This window comes from Amblyraja radiata, chromosome 3, assembly GCF_010909765.2.
Source record: "Amblyraja radiata isolate CabotCenter1 chromosome 3, sAmbRad1.1.pri, whole genome shotgun sequence".
In the NCBI taxonomy this organism is placed as follows: domain Eukaryota; kingdom Metazoa; phylum Chordata; class Chondrichthyes; order Rajiformes; family Rajidae; genus Amblyraja; species Amblyraja radiata.
The window spans coordinates 76,980,088-77,007,300 of NC_045958.1; the positions used below are offsets into that span (position 1 = coordinate 76,980,088).

Here is a 27,213-nt window from a genome sequence, read left to right on the forward strand (position 1 = left end):
AAATGCTTTAAGATATCCTGAAATTGTAAAACTACATTTAAATGCAAGTGCAGCTCAAATTGGAAGTTGTGAGAAAATGTTGAGGTACTATCACATTTTTAACTGACAGATTGATGAGCGTTTGTACTCTGTAGGTTTGATGCTGTTGGTTTCAGGTACATGATATGTGTTGGTAACCAACAGTGGTCCTCTCCCAGAGATTGTCATGGAGGAGGCAGTTAGTTTAAGAGTTTCTTCAAAAGAGCACAAGGCCAAAACAGGAAGAATTAACTTGCAGTAATTTTTAGAGAGGCGAATATACAGCAAGAAACATGTTGTGATCTGTGTCCCTGATGAGCTCAATGCGTTTTACGCACGTTGATAGGGAGAACACCGATGTGCCTTCCCGAGCCCCCATTCGCTGTGATGGTATTTCAGTCACAGTCACAGAGGCCGACGTCAGGAAATCCTTCAGAGGGGTGAACCCTCGAAAAGCGCCTGGACCTGATGGTATACCCGGTCCTGTTCTAAAAACCTGTGCGCACCAACTGGCTGGAGTTTTTACGGACATTTTCAACCTCTCCACTTTTGAGGTCTGAGGTTCCCACCTGGTTCAAAAGGGCATCAATTATACCAGTGCCCAAGAAGAGTAAGGTGACGTGCCGCAATGACTATCGACCAGTGGCACTAATGCCTGTGGTGATGAAGTGCTTTGAGAGGTTGATCATGGCGCAAATCAACTCCTACCTCGACAAAAACCTGGATCCACTGCAGTTCGCTTACCGCCACACCAGATCAACGGTGGATGCGATCTCGTTGGCCTTACACTCCGCTCTGGACCACTTGGACAACGAAAACGCATATGTCAGGCTGTTATTCATTGATTACAGCTGGGCATTTAATACAATCATCCCTTCCAAGCTGGTTACCAAACTCACAGAAATGGGTCTCTGCGCATCCCTCTGCAATTGGATCCTCGACTTCCTCATTCTCAGACCACAGTCTGTTCGTATTGGTGAAAATGTGTCAGACTTGATAACAATCAGCACAGGAGCACTTCATGGCTGCGTGCTCAGCCCCCTGCTGTACTCCAATCTATGCTCAGACTGCGTAGCCGGTCAAAGTGCGAACTCCATCATCCAGTTCGCTGACGACACCACTGTTGTGGGATGTATCACTGATGGGTCAGAGTATAGAAGAGAGATCGAGCAACTGTCCATATGGTGCCAGCACAATAACCTGGCCCTCAACACCAGCAAAACCAAGGAACTGATTGTGGACGTTGGAAGGAATAGGATGGGGACCCACAGTCCCGTTTATATCAACGGGTCGATGGTTGAAAGGGTCAAGAGCATACAATTCCTGGGTGTGCACATCTCTGAAGATCTTTCCTGGTCCGAGAACACTGATGCAATTATTAAGAAAGCACGTCAGCGCCTCTACTTCCTGAGAAGATTACAGAGAGTCGGTTTGTCAAGGAGGACTCTAACTTCTACAGGTGCACAATAGAGAGCATGCTGACCAGTAGATTGCATCGTGGCTTGGTGAGGCACTTTGAGTGCCCTGGAGAGAAAAAGACTACAAAAAGTAGTAAACACTGCCCAGTCCATCATCAGCTCTGAACTCCCTTCCATCGAGGGGAGCTATCGCAGTCGCTGCCTCAAAAAGGCTGGCAGTATCATCAAGGACCCACCATCCTGGCCACACACTCATCTCCCTGCTACCTTCAGGTAGAAGGTACAGGAGCCTGAAGACTGCAACGACCAGGTTCAGGAATAGCTACTTCCCCACAGCCATCAGGCTATTAAACTTGGCTCGGACAAAACTCTGAACATTAATAGCCCATTATCTGTTATTTGCACTTTATCAGCTTATTTATTCATTTGTGTATATATTTATATAATGGTATATGGACACACTGATTTGTTTTGTAGTCAATGCCTACTATGTTCTGTTATGCTGAAGCAAAGCAATAATTTCACTGTCCTATCAGGGACACATGACAATAAACTCACATGAACTTATTCCAATAAACAGTAATGCTTAGTGTCATCAGATTTGAAGTAATATAATCTTTGTTCAGGGTGACCTTGTCACTGTTGGTGTGTTATCCGGGAACAGAAACTTCGAAGGCCGTGTACATCCCCACACACGTGCTAATTACTTGGCCTCACCACCATTGGTCATTGCATATGCCATAGCTGGGAGCATTCGCATCAACTTTGAGGAGCAGCCATTGGGTAAGCTACTTTTTTGCCTCTTTCATCCTTGGAATTGCCATATAAGGAATTCCTGACCAAAAAAAGAAATTCTGTAGGTAGCCTTCAATTTATTCTAAAGATTTATCAAAAAGATTATAATATTGTTCTATGGGCAGCATTGGGAGATAGTTGCTTGCAAATACTTTTTCGTTGGTTTCTCCTTTTCATTACGCGACAAACCAGAATTAATTCTTCCCTGTACCCTATATCCCCATGTCATTAACTCTGAAAGTGCAGCATTAAAAGTAGAGGTGTTGTGTAACTTTATGTATAGCATTTCCTACTTGGTCACATTCCTTTTTTTTAAATAAATAATTCTTCTCAGAGCAGATTAAGTAGTTATCCATTTGACTGCTCAGTATCTTCAGCAGTTTGGTAATCTGCACTGAACCCTGTAAACATGGACTAAGAATAATGTGACTGCCACTGAATTAAAATCCTGCATACTACTTAACACAACATAATTTTTTCAATTTACTATAGTGCTTTTCAAGTGCTTGGATGTCGCAAATAGGTAGTGAAGTATTTATGACATATAGTCAGTGTTGTGATGCAGCTGAGAGTTCAGTTCCCACATTAGAAAATGTTGAATAACTTAACTGACCACTAAATTACTTCGGAAGATGAGTAGAATCTGGAAATATTTGATGGGAAGGTGCAGGAAATATTTTATGGGCAGTGGCATAGATTTGATGGGCTGCCATAACAAGGAAAAATGGAAATGTGTGAATCGGTGACATAAATGTAACCAGTATCTGTTTTAATTATGAAGAAGGGTTTCGGCCCGAAACGTTACCTATTTCCTTCACTCCATAGATGCTGCTGCACCCGCTGAGTTTCTCCAGCATTTTTGTGTACCTTCTATTTTAATTATGTTGTTTGAGAAATATTAGCCCCCAGGAAAGGCTGCGGTTTACATTAGTTCCATGGGATCTACTGTCCCAACCAGACAAGGCAGGTTAGACCCAGATTAATGAGACTTCCAAAAACACCACATCTAAAACCGCTGTACTGCATGGAAGTGCCAAGTCCTTGCTTATTTGGATGGGTATTTAAACCTACATCTGACTTGGAGGCAACCATGCTTTCAGCTGAGGCATGCTTAGAAGAGCAGTAGCACTTTGGAGAAGGGTGGTAATTCAGTTGTAGATTTAGAGATTTATAAGCACTTATAAAAAGATACTCTGCACATGAAAATTTTGACTGGGGACATATCCACGTAGTAATTGATTTTATCCTCTGGGATGTTGCATAATGCAGCACAATTTAGTACTTACAGCTGAGCATCACTTTCCGTTTTCAGGTGTCAATACAGAAGGTAAGAAAATCTTCCTGAGGGATATTTGGCCAACTAGAGAAGAGCTGCAAGCAATTGAGAGGAAATTTGTTATTCCTGCCATGTTCAAAGAGGTTTATGAGAACATTGAGGTAAACGATTTTGGCTTTACCCTGAAGTTTGGAAAGATTAGTAACTTTAAAAAAAAGTCAAAGAAAATCTGTTTTTTTTTGTTTGATAAATATATTAAATAAAAAATTAATTATGATATCAAGCTGTCATTTGAAATTCGGGCCTCACACAAAATGTTATATTCTTTAATGAGTTGTAATCAATAGCACAATCCTTTAGTGGGTTTGAGATTCAGGTGTTGTAGATGAGAACTTTGTTGTATTTCCTCACAGAAAGGAAACGAATCCTGGAATTTATTGAATGCTCCCAATGATATACTATACACATGGAATCCTCAGTCTACATACATCAAGTCCCCACCTTTTTTTGAAAACCTGGTAGGTACTTGTGGTGTTTTCAAGAGCTGGGGTCAAAGCCCCAAATCTTAAAGGAAAAGATTTCAATATTTCATGATTCAATATCTTCATTATTATTCAAATAAATAATCTCACGGGGTGGTAGAGATTGAGAGAGATTTGATGCATTTAATGCACAAACTGCAGTAATAAACAATAAAGAAAAGGGAGGATATTTATTTCTCACCTGACTTTCATGATTTCAGGATATCCTAAAATAGCTTATCAATCTAAATATTTTTGAAATTTCGACAAGAAATGCAGTAGCTAATTTCCTTACTGGGAGATCCCACAAACTGAAATTTGACAATGAACAAATGATCAGTTTTAATGATGCGATTGAAGTTTATACAGGCTTCAGGAGATTCTGCTAGTCTTGTTTGAAATAGTGCCATGGAACCTTTTGCATATACCAGAAATAATGGGTTTAGGATTAATTCTTCAAGGTAAGGATAGCTCCACTGGCTGTACTGTGCACCCTCGGTACTGCACTGGAAGTGTTGACTGCATCCTTGTGCTCGAGTCTCTGGAGCAGGATTTGAATCCACTGCCTCTGCCAAACTGTTACCTGCATTTATATAGTGCCTTTTAAATTAGTAAAACATCCCAATGCATTTCAAGAGAATGATTTAGGCATACTGCACAGAAACAGGCCCTTCAGCCTAACTCATCCATGTCAACCAAGATGCCTCGTCTAAGACAGCCCCATTTGCCTGCATTTGACCCATATCACTCTAAACTTTTCCTATCCATTGTAACTGTCCAAGTGTCTTTTAAATACTGGTATAGTAACTGCCTAAAATATCTCCTCTGACAGCTCATTCCATGCCCACCACCCTCTGAGTGGAAAAAGTTGCCACTCGGGTTTCGATTAAATCTTTCCCTCTCACCTTAAACTCTGTGCCCTCTGATTTTTAATTCCCCTACTCTGGGAAAAATATCCTGTGCATTCACCTTATTTATTCCCCTTTTCATTTTATACACCACACTCAATGATATGTTAGTGTCATCTGTAAATAGAATGTTACTGTCATATTATTTATCAAATGAAATGACACAGTCACATGGAAATATCTTAAGATGACCAAATTACTTCCTCATTTGGCATCCATGGCTATGAAGTATCTTGATGAATTGGTATTAGTAATGGATTGCCTGTATGTAACAACCGTAGTTGGTTTGCAGAATGATTAATGTAAGATACATTGCATGTCGATTTTTTAAGAAGCAATCTTGTATTTTTTTTTAAAATTTCCAGACCTTGGATCTTCAACCTCCTAAATCTATCATAGATGCATATGTCCTTTTGAACCTGGGTGATTCAGTGACAACTGATCACATCTCTCCAGCAGGGAATATTGCAAGAAACAGCCCTGCTGCACGGTATTTAACTGATCAAGGGTAAGCACAGGCTGTTAATACTATTTTAATGTTAATATTTACTGTGCATGCTGCTATAGGTCACTTGTCAATGTGGAACTTTGATGTCTGGCTTATGATCTGTGAATATAATACTTGACTTTCCACCTTGACACTTTTGTGTAACAGGTGGCTTCTTTCTAGATTGATGTTAATCGGTTGAAATTGAGAGAAGGCAATGTCTTGTAAAACTGAATACAATTGTGTAATAAATCTGTGAGAATTTAGTAAAAGCCTGTGGTCCCTTGTCACCACGATCAGTATCTCTACTTAGAACATAGGAGGCCATTTAGCCCTTCAAATGTGGTCTGAGTATGAGATTATGGCCAGTGTATGAGCTCTACCATCCATTCCACATAGAGGAACTTGAGGCAGTCGTACAGAATGGATACGGGCCCTTTGGCCCAACTCGTCCATACCAACCAGTACCTGTCCATGTGTCTTTTAAATGTCGTTATAATATTTGCCTCAACTACCTCCTGCAGCTCATTCCATATACCCATTGAGTGAAAACGTTTCTCCTTGGGTTTATATTAAATCTTGTCCCTCTTGCCTTAAACCTATGCCCTCTGGTTCTTGATTCCCTATCCTGGGCAAAAGACTCTGAGCAATCACCCTTCCTACACCCATCATGATTTTATACTTTTTAAAATAAACTTTAAAGTCTTCAATAGAAGCCTTTCAATTCCAGATTTAAGATCAACAATTGACCTTTAGAGCAGGGAAGATTAAGAGGATATGTTGATGGAGTGTTCTACATCTTTAGTGTTTTGATAAGGCAAATAAGGAGAAATTATTTCCTTATGGCCACAGGATTGACATTCGGCCGAACATGAAGAATATATTTTATCTGTTGGGAGTGGTTATGATTCATAATGTCCTGCTTAATACTATAATGGAGCATGTCTGAAGAAGGGTGTGTATATATTTATATCATGGTATATGGACACACTTATCTGTGTTCTGTGTGCTGAAGCAAAGCAAGAATTTCATTGTCCTATACAGGGACACATGACAATAAACTCACTTGAACTTGAACTTGGGTCCCGACCCGAAACGTCACCTATCCCTTCACTCCATAGATGCCTCACCCGCTGAGTTTCTCCAGCATTTTTATCTACCTTGGATAAATATATCAATCGGAAAGAGCAAGGTTAGGATGTGAGGAGCAATCTTTTGAAATTGAGGCTAATTGTTTAGCTCCTTCAAAGGCATTATAGCTTTATTTTTGTCATATGTACCAAGGTACTGTGAAAATCTTTATTTTGCACGGTGTCCAGGTAAATCATACCATGCATGAGCACATTAGGTAGCACAAAACAGAAAATAAACAGTGCAGAATAGAGTGTGTAGGAAGGAACTGCAGATCCTGGTTTATACCAAACATAGACACAAAAAGCTGGAGTAACTCAGCGGGTCAGGCAGTATCTCGGGGGCGCCGCACTGAAGGCAGCCTCTGCGGACAGTCTCCGGTTTTTTTTTCTATCTTTTTTAATTTTAGGTTGGCTTAAAAGTGTGTTTTGGAGTTTCTTTACTTTTTTTATGTGGGGAAGGGGGGTAGGGTAAGGGGGAAACCGCTTCCCAGTCGCTTCCTGGCGAGGACGTGACTATTCTCCGAGTGGCGTCCACCCCCCCCCCCTTGCGGCCTACCATCTGGATTGGAGCGGCCTTTCCTGCCGGGGACCGGACCAAAGCTTCAGCAGCGGAGTCACAGCGCTGGATTCACCGCGGAGCGGAGCGATGGCTACCTGGATCGCCGTTTGAAGCTCCGGAGTGATGGGTCCGTTGTTCCAACATCGTGGAGCTGAGGTTTGTAGAGCTCCCAACGCGGGTGGCGCTGACCTCAACATCGCGGAGTCCCTGGGACCCTTTGCTGAAGGTTGCCAGCGTGAATATCCGCCCAGCACGGCCTGTGGACTCCGGGAGCTGCGGACCATGGTAGGAGGCAGCCGATTCGGAGGTCCAAGCCGCGGAGGTTGTTCTCCCGTTTTGACGTCGGAGTTCCATCATCCCGGCGGGTGGGCCTGAATATCGTAGCGGCGACTGCGGAGGGCTCGGGAGGCCCCGACCTCGGGTGAACATTAAGAACAACAGAGGAAGAAGACCGACTTTGGTGCCTTCCCTCACAGTGGGAAACTTTGATTCTGCTGTGTGGGATGTTTATGTTGGACTCTTGTGTGTTGTGTTCTTTATTTTATTTGTATGGCTGCATGGCAAAACAAATTTAAATCTGAATTCCCCTGAAGGGATTAATAAAGTATTTATCTATCTATCTATCTCTGGCGAAAAGGAATAGGTGACATTTCGGGTTGGAACCCCTCTTCAGACAGGCAGCCTGAATCTGAAGAAAGGTTCCAACCTGAAAGTACACGGGCCACACCAAGGTAGATTGGCTTCCCTCTGTTGTACCAGTGACTGGCTGGACATAACTAGAGGAACAATGGATAGTGATTATTGATCCAGTGATCTAGGAGGACTGTAGAAACATAGAAAATAGGTGCAGGAGTAGTAACCCAAGGTGGACAAAAGACAGGTTGATGAACAGAGGAATAGGTTCATTGTAAAGCAAATTTGGGAGAGCTAAATTATGTTTGTTTTGTAGCCCACTAAGAACAGTGTTACAAAATTCTAGAAGAAGTAAAGGAGATGCTTGCAACCTTACATAAGCAAGGTTGAGCTGTAGTTTTCAGTACAGTTCCTTTGCCTCCTTAAAATGGCAGAAGCCAATAATAAAGTTGGAATCCCGAGGTTTGAAACCAACCCAGTTGTCCAAATCTCAGTTATATCTCCTGTATAATGGCTCAAGTTACCTTCATGATTTGAACACTTCATTTTGATTTGAGAGAACTGTGGGGATTGGATGAACAAAGACACAAATTTTAAGGATGGAAGAAAGATGAGGAAAAATGTTAAAAGAACCTTATACTGGTACTGTTAAAGTCGTGGATTTCTTTTAAGACTGGCACTTTAAAAATCTGCTTGAAATATAACTTCCATTTCTTATCTTCTTTCAGTTTAACTCCCCGGCAGTTCAACTCGTATGGATCCCGCAGGGGCAACGATGCAGTTATGGCAAGGGGGACATTTGCAAATATCCGGTTGGTCAACAAATTCCTCAACAAGCAAGGGCCACAGACGCTGCACTTACCCAGTGGAGAGACGGTAAGTGAGAAAACAAATGTTCTATATTATTATCAACACTGAAATGTATATTGGACCCCAGTGACTGGGATTTGCACTCATTGTGTAGCGTTCATCCTACAGTGCCCTCCATAATGTTTGGGACAAAGACCCATCATTTATTTGCCTCTGTACTTCACAATTTGAGATTTGTAATAGAAAAAAATCACATGTGGTTAAAGTGCACATTGTCAGATTTTAATAAAGGCCATTTTTACACATTTTGGTTTCACCAAGAAGAAATTACAGCACTAGTCCCCCCCCCCCCCCCCCCCATTTCAGGGCACCATAATATTTAGGACACAGCAATGTAATATAAATGAAAGTAGTCATGTTTAGTATTTTGTTGCATATCCTTTGCATGCAATGACTGCTTGAAGTCTGCGATTCATGGACATCACCAGTTGCTGGATGTCATCTCTGGTGATGCGCTGCCAGGCCTGTATTGCAGCCATCTTTAGTTTATGCTTGTTTTGGGGGATAGTCCCCTTCAGTTTTTCCTTCATCAGCACATAAAAGGCATGCGCAATTGGGTTCAGATTGGGTGATTGACTTGGCCCCTCAAGAATTGCCCATTTTTTAGCTTTGAAAAACTCGTTTGTTGCTTTAGCAGTATGTTTGGGATCATTATCTTGCTGTAGAATGAACCGCCGGCCAATGAGTTTTGAAGCATTTGTTTGAACTTGAGCTGATAGGATGTGTCTATACACTTCAGAATTCATTATGCGACCACCAACAGCAGTTGTATCATCAATAAAGATAAGTGAGCCAGTACCTTCAGCAGCCATACATGCCCAGGCCATAAAACCCCCACCACTGTGTTTCACATATGAGGTGGTATGCTTTGGATCTTGAGCAGTTCCTTCTCTCCTCTATACTTTACTCTTGCTATCAATCTGATACAAGTTAATCTTCATCTCATCTGTCCACAAGACCTTTTTCCAGAACTGTAGTTGCTCATTTAAGTACTTCTTGGCAAACTGTAACCCAGCCATCCTATTTTTGCAGCTAACCAGTGGTTTGCATCTTGCAGTGTAGCCTCTGTATTTCTGTTCATGAAATCTTCTGCGGACAGTGGTCATTGACAAATCCACACCTGAAGAGTGTTTCTGATATGTTGCACAGGTGTTTGGGGATTTTTCTTTATTGTAGAGAAAATTCTTCTGTCATCAGCTGTGGAGGTTTTCCTTGGCCTGCCAGTCCCTTTGCAATTAGTAAGCTCACCAATGCTCGCTTTCTTCTTACTGCTGTTACAAATAGCTGATTTTGGTAAGCCTAACGTTTGGCTGATGTCTCTCACAGTGTTATTCTTGTTTCTCAGTCTCAGAATAGCTATTTGACTGTCATTGGCACAACTTTGGTCCTCATGTTGATAAACAGTAATAAAAGTTTCCAAAGGTGATGGAAAGACTGGAGGAAAGACTAGTTGCTTAGAACTCTATTGTACCTGCATTAAGGAGGCACCTGAGCAATTACAAACGCCTATGAAGCATGTGTCCCAAACATTACGTTGCCCTGAAATGGGGGGGGACTATGTATAAACACAGCTGTAATTTCTACATGGTGAAACCAAAATGTATAAAAATGGCCTTTATCAAAATCTGACAATGTGTACTTTAACCACATGTGATTTTTTATTTTACAAATCTGAAATTGTGGAGTACAGAGGCAAATAAATAAATGATGGATCTTTGTCCCAAACATTATGGAAGGCAGAGTACTTCTCGCTACACATTGAGCTGGTTAGCAGTAATGATGTTATGAAATTTTTAACAAAGGTATGTTTTTACATACGTCAAAATAAATTATATTGTCTTGGTGATTATTGATAGTTGCACTTTCTGTTTTTTTGTGGGGCTATGAATGATTTTTTGGAATCCCTCTTTCAGCGCACAGCCAGAAACATTTGCCTTTCAGTGTGGTAGAGCTCAGCTGAAGAATGCATGTTACCATGCACTGTCCCTATAATCATCCGACACGCATGATGTGTACATGTTAAACAGCCTATTTGCATATTGCCATTCCATCTTGAATAAATATAAAGATATTTAACACAATTTAGCTACAAATATATTGAATTGAACATAATCTGTTTCAGAACACTCTTTTGTCTCCTTTTCACCTCTAGCATTTGTCACTTTCCTCCACCCATCTGCCAATCAAACCCCCCCCACTTTTATCTACTTATCACTTGCCACGCTATGTCCCTCTCACAACTCTTTTCCAGCTTTCTCGTCTCCACTCAAAATCAGTCTGAAGCAGTTAGAAAAAGAATAGACAAAAAAAAGTTGTCTGCACATTCTTTCCACGGATACTGGGTGACCCATTCAGTTTTCCAGCACTGTGTTTTGGCTAAAATTAAACATCTGTAAATAAAAACTCTAAATTACGTATATTTCTAATCTTTCATGTATCTTTAATCCTGATAGCTTGATGTGTATGATGCTGCAGAGCGCTATCAACAGGAAGAGCATCCTCTGATTATATTAGCTGGTAAAGAATATGGATCGGGTAGTTCAAGAGACTGGGCTGCCAAGGGACCCTACTTGCAGGTGAGTTGTTGGCATTGAACAGAAAATGTACGATCCTTGATCGCAAAAAGAAATACCAACTGTGACTGTACATATGCATCACTCAGTAGTGAGGATGTTTCCAGATTGGCCAGGAGAGTGAAAGCTAATGCAATCAAATAGAAAGTGGAAGATTAATTCCAAAATTAGCCAAGTGGCAGGAAATAAAGTCTGCTTTGGCATGTAGAAGACATTTTCCAGTACCACCACTTTCTTTAATAATCACTTGTTCAGACTTAAATTTAAAGCTTGAAGAAGAAATTGGGAGATGATACAAAAATTGGCAGTGGCTGAAGTGAGTAGAATTTTAGAATGAAGATTGTGGATTCTACATATGGATACACCAATGAGCTTGAAAAGAAGCATAAGCAATAATTTTATTTATTTTTTGAAACTAGCCCAATTTGTACCCAGATGTAATCCAAATGGAAGCTGTGTTTCCGACTTGTATTTGGGTGTGTTTTTGTTTAAACTTTCTACTGTCAACTATTATTATTATTTTATGCGATGTGAGTTGATTGTAAAGGTCAGCATCTATAAGCTATCTTATTTATCTTTATTAAGGTACTGTTAAACTTATCTTCGTGAATATCTCCAGTACAAATGTCGCGGAATTACCCACAGTCTTATTGGGTAGAGAATTGCAGGATTTTAATTCTGTCTTGGCTGTAGTATAATCCAATTCAAGATAAGTGAGTTGATGATAATGATGCTCTCATGCGCCCAAATTCTTTACATAGTAGAGGGCATGTTTTGGTTATGAAGAGTTTTCCAGAGTACACGCTATAATTGGAGGGATTGACTAACCTTGTGATCTTCATGCCATATGGAATAGAATTAGGCCATTTGGCCCATCAGGTCAACTGCCATTCAATCATGGCTGAACTATCTCTCCCTCCTAGCCCCATTATCTTGCCTTCTCCTCATAACCTCTGATACCCGTACTAATCACGAATCTATCTCTGCCTTAAAAATATCAACTGTCTTGGCCTACCCAGCCTTCTGTGGCAAGCAATTCCACAGATTCACCACCTCTGACTAAAGACATTTCTCCTCTTCTCCTTCCTAAAAGAACATCCTTTAATTCAAAGGCTATGACTTCTACTCCTAGACTCTCCCACTAGTGGAAACATCCTCTCCACATCCTCTCTATCCAAGCCTTTCACTATTCTGTATGTTTCAATGAGGTCCCCCTCATTCTTTTAAATAACAGCGAGTACAGGCCCAGTGTCGACAAATGCTCATCATAGGTTAACCTACTCATCCCTGGGATCATTCTTGTAAACCTCCTCTGGACCCTCTCCAGAACCAGCACATCCTTCCTCTAATATGGTGCCCAAAATTGCTCACAATATTCCAAATACGGCCTTACCAGCGTCTTATAGAGCCTCAACATTACATCTGTTTTTGTATACAATCCCTCTTGAAATAAATGCTAGCATTGAGTTTGCTTTCTTTACTACCGATACGACTTGCAGGTTAACTTTTTGGGAATCCTGCACCAGCACTCCCAAGTCCCTTTGCACCTCAGATTTCTGGATTCTCTCCACATTTAGAAAATAGTCTACTCTTTTATTCCTTCAAAAATGCATGACGCCACACTTTGCTACACTATATTCCATCTGTCACTTCTCTGCCCACTTTCCCAACCTGTCCAAGTCTTTCTGCAGAGTCCCTGGTTTCTCTACACTACCTGCCCCTGCACCTATTTTTGTATCATCCGCAAATGTTGGCACAAGCCTTCGATCCCCTCATTCAAATCATTAATAGACAACGTGAAGAGTTGCGGCCCCAGCATCGACCCTTGCGGAACTCCATTAGTCACTTGCAGCCAACCAGAAAAAGCCCCCTTTATTGCCACTCTTTGTATTCTGCAATCCAGCCAACCTACTATCCATGCTAGTATCCGCCCTTTGATACCGTGAGCTCTCTTCTTCCTAAGCAGCCTAACGTGTGGCAACTTATCAAAGGCTTTCTGAAAATCTACTGACTCTCCCTTGCCTGTCCTATCAGGGAATCAAAGCTGTTCTTGCTGAGAGCTATGAACGTATTCACCGCAGCAATCTCGTAGGGATGGGAGTAATTCCATTGGAGTATCTGCCTGACCAGACATCCGACAGCCTGCAACTTACAGGCCGTGAACGGTACACCATCATCATCCCTGAGGTGTTGAAGCCTAGGATGGAGGTCGAGATTAAGGTGAGCAAAGTCGGGAACAACTCAGTTATTTTCACCAGGTTGGGATGGTCCAAAGACAACTTAACCCTTGAATTTTGAGAAGAAACCAAGAATGTTTTATGGGACCTAGAGATAATGCCGAATTGCAAAGCCAATTTAGACCAATGTAGTAAAAAATGTCAGTCAGTCCTCATTCATTGAATCATAGAATAAACAGCACAATGAAGTTATTCTGCTCTTTCCCCATAGCCCTAGTTGTTTTACTCCCTTCAATTATGCAGTTGTATAGGGCTCTGGAGAGACCACATCTGGAGTATTGTGTACAGTTTTGGTCTCCTAATTTGAGGAAGGACATCCTTGTGATTGAAGCAGTTAACGAGAGTGATCCCTGGGATGGCGGGACTGTCATATGAGGAAAGATTGAAAAGACTAGGCTTGTATTCACTGGAGTTTAGAAGGATGAGGGGTGATCTTATAGAAACATATAAAATTATAAAAGGACTGGCTAGACGCAGGAAAAATGTTCCCAATGTTGGGCGAGTCCAGAACCAGGGGCCACAGTCTTAGAATAAAGGGGAGGTCATTTAAGACTGAGGTGAGAAAAAACTTTTTCACCCAGAGTGTTGTGAATTTATGGAATTCCCTGCCACAGAGGGCAGTGGAGGCCAAGTCACTGGATGGATTTAAGAGAGTTAGATAGAGCTCTAGGGGATAGTGGAGTCAAGGGATATGGGGAGAAGGCAGGCACGGGTTATTGATAGGGGATAATCAGCCATGATCACAATGAATGGCGGTGCTGGCCTCGAAGGGCCGAATGACCTCCTCCTGCACCTGTTTTCTATGTTTCTATGCATTCAATTCCCTTTATGAAAGTTATTGCTGAAAGTTTATTTATTCATTCAGGCAGTGCAATTACAGATAACAGTCATTTAGCATGTTATAGAAAGTTTTGAAAATGTGTTACGTTAGTAGCAGTCATGCAGCAATATTAACTAGTTCCAGTGCTGTAATTGACACTTGATTATCTGTAGAATGGGTAGCGTTACCAAGACATTGCATTTTTATCCTGCGATTTATTGTCAATATTTTTAAAATCCAATAATTCAAAATATTGGTGATTGGTAATATTTTAGTGAACCATATTATGTATACAGATGATCTTGTGGTCTTTAGTCCGTCTAGCGCTGGTCTCCAGCAGCTCCTTACTATATGTTCCGTGTATGGTGTGGAACATGACATTAAATATAATGCTAGTAAGAGTGCTGTTATGATCTGTAGAACCAAAGAGGATAAATGTCTAAAATTTCCTGATTTTAAATTGTCTGACAATAATCTTAGTGTCTGTAATAAGGTAAAATATCTAGGGCATATTATTACAGAACAAATGACAGATGATGAGGATATTTATAGGCCACGACGCATGCCGTATGTACAGGCGAATATTCTCTTGCGTAAATTTGGTGCGTGTGCAGATGTGGTGAAGATGTCGCTATTTAGAGCATACTGCACACCACTCTACACTGCGCACCTGTGGTCGAACTATGGAAAGACAAGTTTGCAGAGACTAAAGGTGGCATATAACGATGCCATGAGAACACTGCTAAGGAAACCTAGATGGTGTAGTGCCAGTAATATGTTTGTGGCTGCAGGAGTCAGTACTTTAGAAGCTATCCTAAGAAATCACATGTATAAATTCATTTAATCAATCTAATCAACCTTTGCAGGATAAATGACTAAAAATGTAATTATTGTGGCCTTGTCAAACATAAGGGTTAGCACTACACGCTCCGAATCCCAGCTGTGGAGACACTGGTATCGTTGTCTCGTTGTAGGACATTGATCATTCTTTTAATCTGGATTTTTAACTTATGTGTTGTGTTTTAAAAAATATATAATTTATGATGCTTTTATAAGTGATATACTAAGTATATGTACTAAGATATACTAAGTATATGTACTTTATGATTTTTTTAATATGCAATGCATTTTTTTAAATGTAATGTTGCCCCTTGTCTGGACCTCGAGTCCGTAATAAAGTTTATTATATTGGGGAAATTTTTAAATATAATGGATTACAACCAAATGGCTTTACTTGTTTCTCTTGGAAAATGTGAATTATACAAATATAAAAATGTATCTGTATTTGAACAAAATTTCTCTTTTTATCCACCAGCTTGACACTGGGAAATCATTCCAAGTTACCATGAGATTTGATACCGACGTAGAACTTGCCTATTTCCACCACGGTGGTATCCTAAATTATATGATTCGTAAGATGATACATCAGTAACGCAACACAATTTTGTAATGGTGGGGAAGGCTGTTCGATCATGAATACACAGATTTAATACACTAATTATTGAAAGTAAATTTTGATATACACCCATTTATTTCCATCTGGATGGAGCAGTGTATTTTAGGTTTTTAAGTAGATAAAAGATTTTTCAGTAACTTTATAATATACATTAATGAGATAATTAAAAAAAATAATTCCTTACAATGACCTCAAATTTCACAGAACCTGTGTTGTCTGTTTAGTTGTAATAATGTGATCTATTTTTGGAAGCCACAGATTTGCAATACCATTAAAAATGGGATATAAAAACATATTGCTGTTCTTTAATGAATAACATTTCCTTCTATGAGTAAACCTTGTTTATTTTTCCATTTTGCGGTATTGTTTCATGGCTGCTGAACGAATGTGAAAACGTCATGAAATACAAAACAATTAATATGGCATGTTAAGCATTTTTGGTCTGATAAAAGATTGAGATGAGGAGATTCTCAGATCATTGGGTTGTTGGCTTTGGAATTGAAATCTAAGATGTGCAGGGCACTTGGTACAGTGTTGCTGGGGCTAAACAAATGCAAATTATTGTTCAAGAAGGAACTGCAGATGCTGGAAAATCGAAGGTACACAAAAATGCTGGAGAAACTCAGCGGGTGCAGCAGCATCTATGGAGCGAAGGAAATAGGCAACGTTTCGGGCCGAAACCCTTCTTCAGACTATTGTTGAATTGGATTAATGACCTAGAGGTGATTAGTTCACAAGCATTTTGAAAATGTAATTCAACAAATGTAGCCTGCCATCGTGTGACATTGGCAGGAAAGCTAAAGTTAAATGTCCAATTGCTGTATGGATGAGAACCTGCACTGTCCATTCGAACATTGATTCTGGTTTGCAGTGGTTGGTCGATTCCTCAAGCCCTCTGACGTAATATAGTGACCCGCACAGGTTTTTAAGAAATTGCTACTGCGCTTGCAGTGAATCATGAAAGTTTCTAGCATTGCCTGATAACATGAAAAATCCAGCAAAGAGAAACACAGAAGAAACCACCCAAGCTATTCTAGCTTCTCTGACTATTCAGCCCATGCCTTTCCAACTTTATTCAACAATTCATACATCTTTAACAGAGTAAAATCTCCAAGGTTCATCATAGGAATGTTATTTGGCAAAATTTGACATGGGTGATAAAAGCTTGGTTATAGAGGTTTGTTCTAAGAATGAGGGAAATCCATAGCATACTGCTTAAACAGGTTACAGTAATGGCAGAGCATTCCTGGAAATTCAAGGCTCAATAGATCAGAATTGAAGGAACATGGATGCAGAATGTGGCAGAAAATATTCACAGAAATTTGTAAATGTGGATATAATTTTTTTAAATAAAAAGTGGTGTTTCATTGGGAGGCAACATGAATCTCATGTTTTATCTTTCATAAATCTACTCTAATAGTTAAATTTCCTGCAGGTGGTTGCATCCTCCAGAAATTCTGATTTCTATTTCTTTCTATTTAAGCTTTACTTTTACTTTAGAGATAGGGTGTGAAAATGCACCCTTCAGCCCATCGTGTCCACGCTGACCAGCCCTCACCCTGTACACAGTATCCTACACAAGGGACAATTTACAATTTTTACCAAAGCCTATAAACCTGTAAACCTTTGGAATGTGGGAGGAACTGAAGCACCCAGAGAAAACCCTCGCAGTCACAGGGAGAACGTACAAACTCCGAATAAACAGCACCTGTAGCCAGGATCGAAACCTGGTCTCTCTGGCACTGTAAGGCAGCAGTTCTACTGCTGCGCCACTGTGCCGCCCCATAGCAATGGACAAATTGTTCAGTCCTGCTGTCTGATGACAGAATATTTTAATGGTAGTGAAAACATTTATGTTGATATTTACTGATAAATGTTTGGATTGATAACCACCAAGTTGTCTTGAACTTGGATGTCTGGCAAATGCTGGTCACCCTTGCAATCAGGGATTGGATAGCCTCACTGAATTTAATGGTCACTGAGCCCTTTGCTTGAGCATGTGCAAGGCATGATTAGAAAGGTTTGTCGATGACACAAAAGTAGGTGGTATCATAGACGGTGGTGAAGATGGTTACAAAAGCAGAATCTTGATCAACTGGGTAAGTGAGTTGAACAATGACTAATGAAATTTAATGCAGGTAAGTGTGATTTGGGGAAGTTAAACTGGAGTGAGACCTGAAGGACAATTTTTTTCACTGAAGATGATGGGTATATGGAATGAGCTGCCAGAGGAGGTACTTGAAGCAGGTACAATAATAACATTTAAAAGACATATGGACAGGTACATGGATAGAAAAGGTTTAGAGGGCTATGGAGCAGGCAAATGGGACTTAGATGGAGCATCTAGGTCGGCATGGACAACTTTGGTTGAAGGGTTTGTTTCCATGCTGTATGACTCAATGTCTCAGGCACTTCATTGCACTGTGTCCATACTGATGATCAAGTACCCATCGATTATAATACCATTCGTCAACACTTGGCATGCAGCTTTCTCCACCCTGGTGATTCAAGTAGTCTTTAAGACACCTAAATGTTGTGAAACTGTCTCCAACCACCCTTTGGGTGAAAAGATTCTTCCATGCATCCTCTTTAAACCTCCTGTCCCTTGCCCCAAGCCTTCTAATTTTGCACACGTCTGCTGTCTATTGATGCTCAATCATCTTGTATATCTCGCTCGGGTATTCCCCCTCCCCCCCCATGCCCTTTATTCCAAGGAAAACAAACTCAGCCTACCCACTCTCTCACCACTCTTGCAGGACTAGCTCACAGTGCCCTCCATAATGTTTGGGACAAAGACCCATCATTTATTTATTTGCCTCTGCATTCCACAATTTGAGATTTGTAATAGAAAAAAATCACATGTGGTTAAAGTGCACATTGTCAGATTTTAATAAAGGCCACTTTTATACATTCTGGTTTCACCATGTTGAAATTACAGCTGTGTTTATACATAGTCCCCCCCCCTCCCCCAGTGAATTCTTCAGCCACAATATCCTGTTAGTACAAGTGAGAAGAATTCATTTTAGACCTCACATACACCTTCAGGCTTCTCTCACACAGATGCAACGTTGGTCCCTAATGAACTCTTTTGCTGGTTACCATCTTGCTCTTAATGTTTAAATTAAGTACATCAGGATTTTCTTTTATCTTGTCCACTGGTGATATTTTATGCTTTTCTAATATCTTTTTCAAAAATATACCACTCTACTCTTTTAATACACCTTCCTTGTTTGGAGTGTACTGCTTCAAAGGGCATGAATGGGTTTTTTAATTGAAAAACGACAGTACCCTAGTGTAAGCATCTCTTGTGCATGGCCTACAACCACTATTTCTAGTTACAACATAGTAATTTGTCACTTAAATCAGTTGTGCATTTTAATTCAGTGAAGCAGCAGAGTAAATTCAACACCCACCTCTAAATGACTAATGTCCAAATATTGCTAAAACTTCAAGCATTTTTTTAAAGCATTGCATTCATACATTCATAAAATGTACAGAACTTAAAGATGCCAAACTGGCCGATGTTCCACACAGACCTTACTTAACCCACGTCAACCCATTTATTTGTGTGCATTTATCTACTTTCTTAAATATCTATTTGACAACCACTCCCCATTGTCTACGTATTGCCCACTCACAAGTATTTAAAAATTTCTACTAGATTTATTAGTAATCTACATTTATTTGTCAACAGAATTAAAATATCAGCTTTACCATTGATCAACAACTGTATGATTGCCAAAGCAACATTTTGACAAAGTGCATGATATCTTAGTTATTGTGCTCCATGTTCTGATGTATTTATCAGTACATTATTCCAGAGAGAAATGCAAGCTTATAGATGAAATTGAAAGCAAGTACAGGCACTTTGCATTTTACATGTCTGATATATGTGTTTTTGAAATAATGCATTTGGTCCTTAAATAATAAAACTTGATTTAAATGCTCAAATTTGCTGCTGACAGTGTAGTCGCATGTTTAATTTACACATTTTTTTAATTATACGCCACTTTTCAAGCACGTATATCCTGCATAAAAAGTGAGGTGCCTGTATTTATATATCTTTGAAAATTTTGAATATGCAGATTATTTGGAAATCAATAATGACCATTAATTAGATGTTGAATTAAATTTCCAGTGTCTTGTTGACAGATTTTATTGATAAATTCTTCTCACTGTCTTCATTCCTCCTCTGAGGTCTACAACATTCTGTTTAATTAAGAATATCATCCTAAAAGGAAATTGACATGAGATTTTTTTCCTATTCAGTTTCTTGACGAAATTCAGCATTATTAAATGTCTTGATTGAAAATGGGACATCCTTCCATTTCTTCACAATCTGTGGGCTGCCACTACTGACATGATGGAAAACAAAGCTGTCGCATTTAATTACTGGTAGATCTTTAAACGGGTTGAAATTTGCAGTGATTCCCCAATTATGGCTACAATCCTTACAGTGCAATTTCTCTCTCTTCTGCATAGGACCAATCTGCACTGGATTTCCGTGAGGTCGAGTTTGATATCTGGTCGAGAATGATTTGTCAATAACTACGTGATGTGCGTGCTGAAAAAAAAAATAATTTCCACATAATTGCCCATTCAATACATGCATTCCAAACATAGTTCAGATATAACACTTGACTCGGTAAACATGAATGGGATATAACGTGATAAATCAGGTCTTCGGACCGGAAACCGGTCCGATGGCTCGTCGGATGGCATAACCGGGAGGGAGCTGGAGGCATCAGATGTGAGGAGCAAGGGGTGGTGGGAGGGTGAACCAAGGTAATGCTTCCAGCAGCGGTTGAGGGAGGTGCCCCCGGGCACAAAGATGGCCGGACGGGCCAACTGGACTTTGAATAATGGTGCCAAAAATGGCAGCGCCTGCATGTGTAATATATGCAAAAAGAGTTTCACTGCAGTTGCATATGTGACAAATACAGCTCTATTGACTACTGTGCACAAATGGCTGAACTGATTTTTTAAAATAAATATAAGAAAAGCATTCGCCATCTCTTTTTCATGAATGTAATATTAACCAGGCCCATAGTTAGGAGCAGAAATTACGTAGGAATTACTTGTAATAGGTATTGTTTGATAGATATTCCACTCTGGTGTAAAAGGTAAACAATATGAAAGTCATTCTATAAAATAACATTTTGCTTGGAAATTACCAAAAATAATTTTCTGTTCATCCATGGAGATAAAATTGGTTGTGGTAGCCTCTAAATTGGCAAGCTTACTCAGAAATAGACAGCATTGGAAACAGCATCATAAGGAGGGTTTAGGCAGCAATACTGTTTCCTGTTATTCTTTCCCAAGGCATTCTTGTTGCTGGCAGGTAGATGTAGTGGAAAACTACACCATTCTCTATCAAAAGTAGACTCAAGCTTCTCCACCATTCAATTTGATCTGTCTATTAACTTTGTCTATCCATTTGAGGTTCTTAAACTTCAGCATCTTTGCACTATGTAGTTACTTTCTGTTAAGATACGGTTGCATGCTTTTGAGATCAGACGTTTTTTCAGAGATCTTACTCATGATCATCCCTACTTTCATATGGTATAAAATAGTTTAAAAACCAACTTGTTTCCTCCTAGTACAAGGATATAGCATGAAAACAGACCCTTCAACTCACTACATACATCATGTCAACCATCAAACATCCATCTACACTATTTATATTTTACCACTCGCATTATCTACACCAATTCTCCTGTGACCCATTTATGGTTGAGGCAATTTCTGTAGCCAATTAACCAACCCAAAATGATACTATTAGCACATGGAAAGAGACAGGAGCACAAAGTGAAAACTCACATAGTCACATGTCAGATGAACATCATGAAGAATCTGAAGAAGGGACCTGACCTGAAACATCACCCATTCATATTCCTCAGTCAGACACACTGAATATCTACAGTACCATCCCGGTGATAAAAAATGCTTTGATCGATTGGTTATGATGATCAGCTGCTTGTTCACTCTAACTTATCCTCGATTTCTCTCTGTTCAACTCTTCATCAATCGTGCTCACAGTTGGTCAAACTGTCCCACATCTTACCCACAGCTTTTTCATTCATTAAAGGCAAACAAAGCCTCTGAAATAAATGGAGCTCCGTTGTTTCTCAAAATTATTGCTACTTGACTTCAGCTATTCACGCACCAAATGATATAACTACAAATGTTCTCCATCTGTGAAAATAGTTTTACTACATTAAAACTACTTTTGAACTGTCTCAAATTATCGATACGGTGTGGACATTTTTAAGGTGAGTGGGAGTATTTATCAACAAGTTTTTTAAATATTGTACATGAGAACAAAATTAATAATTAGCACCCAACTAATGTTATGAGTATTTTTACATCTTCATGATCTGTGGGCCTTGTTAGTCGGCCAACATTTATTGTCAATCCCCAAGTGTGTGAAAGTGATGGTGTGGCACAAAGTTGAACCACTGCAGTCACTTTGAAAGACACTCCAACGGCATTGTTGGGTGGGTATTCCAATACACTGAGCTGGTGATAATGAAATTCAGAAGTTCATAAGTAATGTTGAAATGCATCTAAACCAGGACAGTGAGAGACTCGGCAAGGAATCTACCTGGTTCCCTTCCCTATCAGCCATGGAACCAAGTTCAGAAGATGATATTGAATAATACCTAATACCTTAGATACAAACAGTATCTAAAAAACCCTTACCATTTCAATACTTTTAAGATACAGTGGTAGATTACTATATATGAACTTGCCTCAATTATTCTTATGTCATCAGAGAAGCATGCATAAATCTTGCACTTTGCGCAAAGGAGCTTATAGCTTTCGGCTGCCTTAACAGTATTTTCATTATTCCTCATTTCCATCATTTTGTCGTCATCTTGAATCTTGTTTTTCTTGGTGGAGAGAATTGAACAGATTAGAATTGTATCGTTTATTGTAGAATTATTCACATCAACAAACATTATGTCCACTGCTGAAACGCCTCCCATTACTCTACTGGTGGGATCAAGGAAAGAGCGTTCACGTCGCGGCCCTGTTTCCACCAATCTTTCCACCACCACGCACAAGAAGCACAAGACACACCGTTGTATGCAGATGCCGAGAAGTGTGTTCAGCTCTGGCTGAACAACTTCTAATCTTGTGTGTGGACTGGATAAGAAGACGACTCTACTGGTAATTAAGAATGTTACTCTGACTATTTGAAATAATAAATAATATGTTCTGACTAATTGAGGTTGGGTGGGAGGCCGTTGGGGTATAAGCTTGCAGAGTTAACAAGGGGATTGAGTGAGTGGAAATGGAAAACTACATTCACAGGCAGGTACGTATTATAAATTGCCTTCTAGCAATATTATGGCAAAGGTTTGCAATTGAAAATTGCCTTGTCAGAACATCAGGGAGGCTGAAATGTTTCTGGCTCAGCTGATATGGAAGGTGGTTACCTCACGAGGAGACACGAAATGTCAACTGCCCATTCCCTTCCACAGATGCTGCCTGACTTGCGATCTTTCAACAGCAGCTTGTTTTATTAGTTCATATTCTAGCATCTGGAGCCTTTTGGCTTCATAGAAAAGTGGGTCATCTTTAACACGATGTTTCAGATGCATGTTAAGAACCTTTCTAAAAGAAGGAATGGAAAGGAAACCACTGCCAGAGCACCTTCAATGATGTGGATCAATGAATATCTTGAAACATAAACCTTGCCCAGGATTTACATCGTCAGTTTTTCAAGTGAGAACTGGGGTAAATACAATAAACTGAAAGGGAAGCGAAGAAGAAAATGAGACTGGCAAATAATGCATATGAAAATAGAATTCAAAAATGAATTCTAAAGTCATGGCGGGTAAGGGATTGACTCGAAGCTAAAGGGGCAAAGATGTGTCTCAGGTAAGGGGTACTTTGAATTGATGTTTACAAGAGAAGAGGATTCCAAAAAAAAAACTGGAAGTAGAGGAGGGTAGAGGTAATGGATTGGGTGAAAATTGATAGGCTGGGTATACTGGATGGGTTGGCTTTGCTTGGTCTAGACCCAAAATGTTTGTCCATTTTCCTCCACAGATGCTGTTTGGCCTGCTGAGTTCCTCCAGCACTTTTTTAAAAACTCAATTTTCTAGTATCTGCAGTCTCATGTGCTCTGGCTTGCAGTCCAGTTTGCTAAGGGAAGATGGGGTGGAAATGGTAGAATGATCTTGCATAATCAACCAAACTTCCCCATGGAGACAGTCCCAGAGCATTGGTAAAAGGCAAATGTAACAACACCTTTGTTCATAGAACCGCTGCCTTACAGCACCAGTGACCGAGGTGTGATCCTGACCTCAGGTGCTGTCTGTGTGGAGTTGCACGTTCTCCTTATGACTGCATGGGTTTCCTCCGGATGCTCAGTTATTCTCCAGCATCCCAAAGATATTGCGGGTTTGTAGGTTAATTGGCCTCTGTAAAATTGCCCCTATTGTGTGGGCAGTGGGATAACATAGAACTGATGTTGACGGGTAATTAAAGGTCGGCATGGACTCTGTGTGCCGATTGGCCTCTTTGTTTTCTCCCTCTTTCTCTCTCATGTCCTCTCGTTCTCCCCCCTCTCTCTGGCAGATCCTGTTCCTGATTTACTGCTACTTTTGGGCTTTCACTTGTACCCTCTTGGCAATGACTGCTACATAAATGTTTATTTGACATCTCCATGCTTTCCCGTCATTAATTCCCCAGGTCACTTTCTGTAGGACCAACAGACTTTTTAAATACCTGTTACATTGATGGCCAGCTTTATCTTGTAATTGAATCTTTCCTTCCAGATTCATCTGTTACATGCTGCTACATGTAAGTTTTTTGTTACGTTTGATACTGTCTTTAACTTTTTTTTTAAATTAACCATGGATGGTGAGTCCTCCCAATGTAGTTTTTCTTTCTGGTTGAGCTATTCTGTATATTCTGACTAATCCCCTTAATATTCTGTCACTGCATCTCAACTGGCCAATCCCTGACCCGGATATGCCCTTCTTTCATGCCCTTGATTGCCCTAGTTTAAATTTAAAATTCTTCTCTCCCTCAAACTACATATGGAGTTTAATCACAGTGTGTCCTGTTGCTGAGTGATGCCTTATGATTAATTAGTTTATTAACTAATCCTGTCAATGTACAGTAGCATATCACAAACTGAATCTCACACAATTTTCATCTAAATATTCTCCTGATCAGAAAATAAGGTTAATTATGCCAAACAGCCACTAATTTCCATTTTCACCAAAGAAGTTGACATAGTAACCACAGCCAACTGGAGACTGCAGATGCTGTAATCCAGAACAAAAAAAAAGCAAACTAATGGAGGAACTCGAAGGTACACACAATTGCTGGGGAAACTCAGCGGGTGCAGCAGCATCTATGGAGCGAAGGAAATAAGCGACGTTTCGGGCCGAAACCCTTCTTCAGACTGATGGGGGGTGGGGAAAGAAAGAAGGAAAAGGGGAGGAGGAGGAGGAGCCCGAGGGCGGGCGGATGGGAGGGTGGGAGGAGACAGCTAGAGGGTTAAGGAAGGGGAGGAGACAGCACGGGCTAGCCAAATTGGGAGAATTCAATGTTAATGCCATAAGGACGCAAGGTCCCCAGACGGAATACGAGGTGCTGTTCCTCCAATTTCCGCTGTTGCTCACTCTGGCAATGGAGGAGACCCAGGACAGAGAGGTCGGATTGGGAATGAGAGGGGGAGTTGAAGTGCTGAGCCACCGGGAGGTCAGGTAGGTTATTGCGGACTGAGCGGAGGTGTTCGGCGAAACGATCGCCCAACCTACGCTTGGTCTCACCGATGTAAATCAGCTGACATCTAGAGCAGCGGATGCAGTAGATGAGGTTGGAGGAGATACAGGTGAACCTTTGTCGCACCTGGAACGACTGCTTGGGACCTTGAATGGAGTCGAGGGGGGAGGTGAAGGGACAGGTGTTGCATTTCTTGCGGTTGCAACGGAAAGTGCCCGGGGAGGGGGTGGTGCGGGAGGGAAGGGAAGAATTGACGAGGGAGTTGCGGAGGGAGCGGTCTTTGCGGAAGGCAGACATGGGGGGAGATGGAAAGATGTGGCGAGTGGTGGGGTCACGTTGGAGGTGGCGGAAATGGCGGAGGATTATGTGTTGTATTTGCCGGCTGGTGGGGTGAAAGGTGAGGACCAGAGGGACTCTGCCCTTGTTGCGTGTGCGGGGATGGGGAGAGAGAGCAGTGTTACGGGGTATGGATGAGACCCTGGTGTGAGCCTCATCTATGGTGGCGGAGGGGAATCCCCGTTCCCTGAAGAACGAGGACATTTCCGATGCCCTGGTATGAAATGTCTCATCCTGGGAACAGATGCGGCGTAGGCGGAGGAATTGGGAGTAGGGGATGGAGTCTTTACAGGGGGCAGGGTGGGAAGACGTGTAGTCCAGATAGCCATGTGAGTCAGTGGGTTTGTAATGTATGTCGGTCAGGAGTCTGTCCCCTGCGATGGAGATGGTGAGGTCAAGGAATGGTAGGGAAGTGTCGGAAATCGTCCAGGTGTATTGGAGTGCCGGATGGAAGTTGGTGGTGAAGTGGATGAAGTGGAGGAACTCAGACGATTGAGTATTTTTTAATCATCATATATATTATTTTTTTAAATATATAGTTTATATTTAAACAGAAAAATTGTCAGGCGTATTGAATTTCCAGATCCAAGTAACAAAATGTCAGTAACTAACAAAGCACATTTCAATAAACCAGTTTGTGACCAGTTTGGAGACTCAAACCTCAGTAATAAGTAGCCATGATACAACAATAATGAATGTAACCATTTCCCATAATTTTATAACGTAGACTGTTTGCGATTAAATACATTGTTCTAAGTACTGCAAATGCCTCCATGGAATATTATTACCTTTGTGATAAATGTTGCCCGATCCAATTGTTGCAAGTCCTTTATAGCTCTGTACATCATTGCTTCCTGTGCAGAATTGACCATTTCTTTGTCTATCTGATCTTCCTTGCTGGTAACAAGGATGCACTTGCTGTTTTCTGCTCTTCCACGACCTGTGATAACACCAACAACATATTTAAATCACACCTTTCAACATAATCAAACAGATTTGCCATTTAAAAATCGTAAAGTGGGTGCGAGGCATGATCTCCTTAACACACACACTTTGCACCTCAATGGCAAACTGCTCCACTCTGAATATCATTTATATTAGTGGAGCTTGCTGTTTGTTAATTCATAGATCTAATAATTAGTTACTACATGTCACATCTCTACACTGTCAACATGTAACATTCCATAGGAACATTGATTCAGTGAATCATTAGGCTTTGTCAGGAATCTCACCTCTTGTTTGGATCATTTTTATAACATTTCCCACATATTCATATAACAGTACAAGGTTACACTTTGCAATGTCAATTCCCTCATCAGCAACAGATGTCGCCACAAGGATTTTGTTTCCAGAATCATCTCGAAAGGAAGTCAACACTTCTTTTTGTGAGGGTAAAGTCATTCCTGTAAAACAAAAACAGGTTGCT

At 40.6% G+C, this 27,213-nt stretch overlaps 2 protein-coding genes across 3 annotated transcripts in view; one reads left to right on the forward strand and one right to left on the reverse strand.

Annotated features, from left to right (window-relative positions):
• aco1 (aconitase 1) overlaps positions 1 to 15,997 on the forward strand; it is a 55,560-nt gene extending 39,563 nt beyond the window's left edge. The window contains exons 13-20 of the mRNA XM_033018798.1: positions 2,063 to 2,219; positions 3,544 to 3,668; positions 3,921 to 4,025; positions 5,302 to 5,444; positions 8,477 to 8,624; positions 11,072 to 11,194; positions 13,226 to 13,411; positions 15,564 to 15,997. Of these exons, the coding sequence (XP_032874689.1) occupies positions 2,063 to 2,219; positions 3,544 to 3,668; positions 3,921 to 4,025; positions 5,302 to 5,444; positions 8,477 to 8,624; positions 11,072 to 11,194; positions 13,226 to 13,411; positions 15,564 to 15,680 (1,104 nt within the window). The 3' untranslated portion in view covers positions 15,681 to 15,997. The remainder of the gene's footprint in view (positions 1 to 2,062; positions 2,220 to 3,543; positions 3,669 to 3,920; positions 4,026 to 5,301; positions 5,445 to 8,476; positions 8,625 to 11,071; positions 11,195 to 13,225; positions 13,412 to 15,563) is intronic.
• A 2,572-nt stretch (positions 15,998 to 18,569) lies between these two features.
• The window catches only part of LOC116971190 (probable ATP-dependent RNA helicase DDX58), a 72,644-nt gene continuing 64,000 nt past the window's right edge, over positions 18,570 to 27,213 (reverse strand). For both annotated transcript variants that reach the window (XM_033018152.1, XM_033018151.1), the window contains 4 exons: positions 27,020 to 27,190; positions 26,576 to 26,727; positions 22,457 to 22,597; positions 18,570 to 20,268 (listed from right to left, as the gene is read on the reverse strand). In XM_033018152.1, coding sequence (XP_032874043.1) covers positions 19,966 to 20,268; positions 22,457 to 22,597; positions 26,576 to 26,727; positions 27,020 to 27,190 — 767 coding nt within the window. In that variant the 3' untranslated portion in view covers positions 18,570 to 19,965. The remainder of the gene's footprint in view (positions 20,269 to 22,456; positions 22,598 to 26,575; positions 26,728 to 27,019; positions 27,191 to 27,213) is intronic.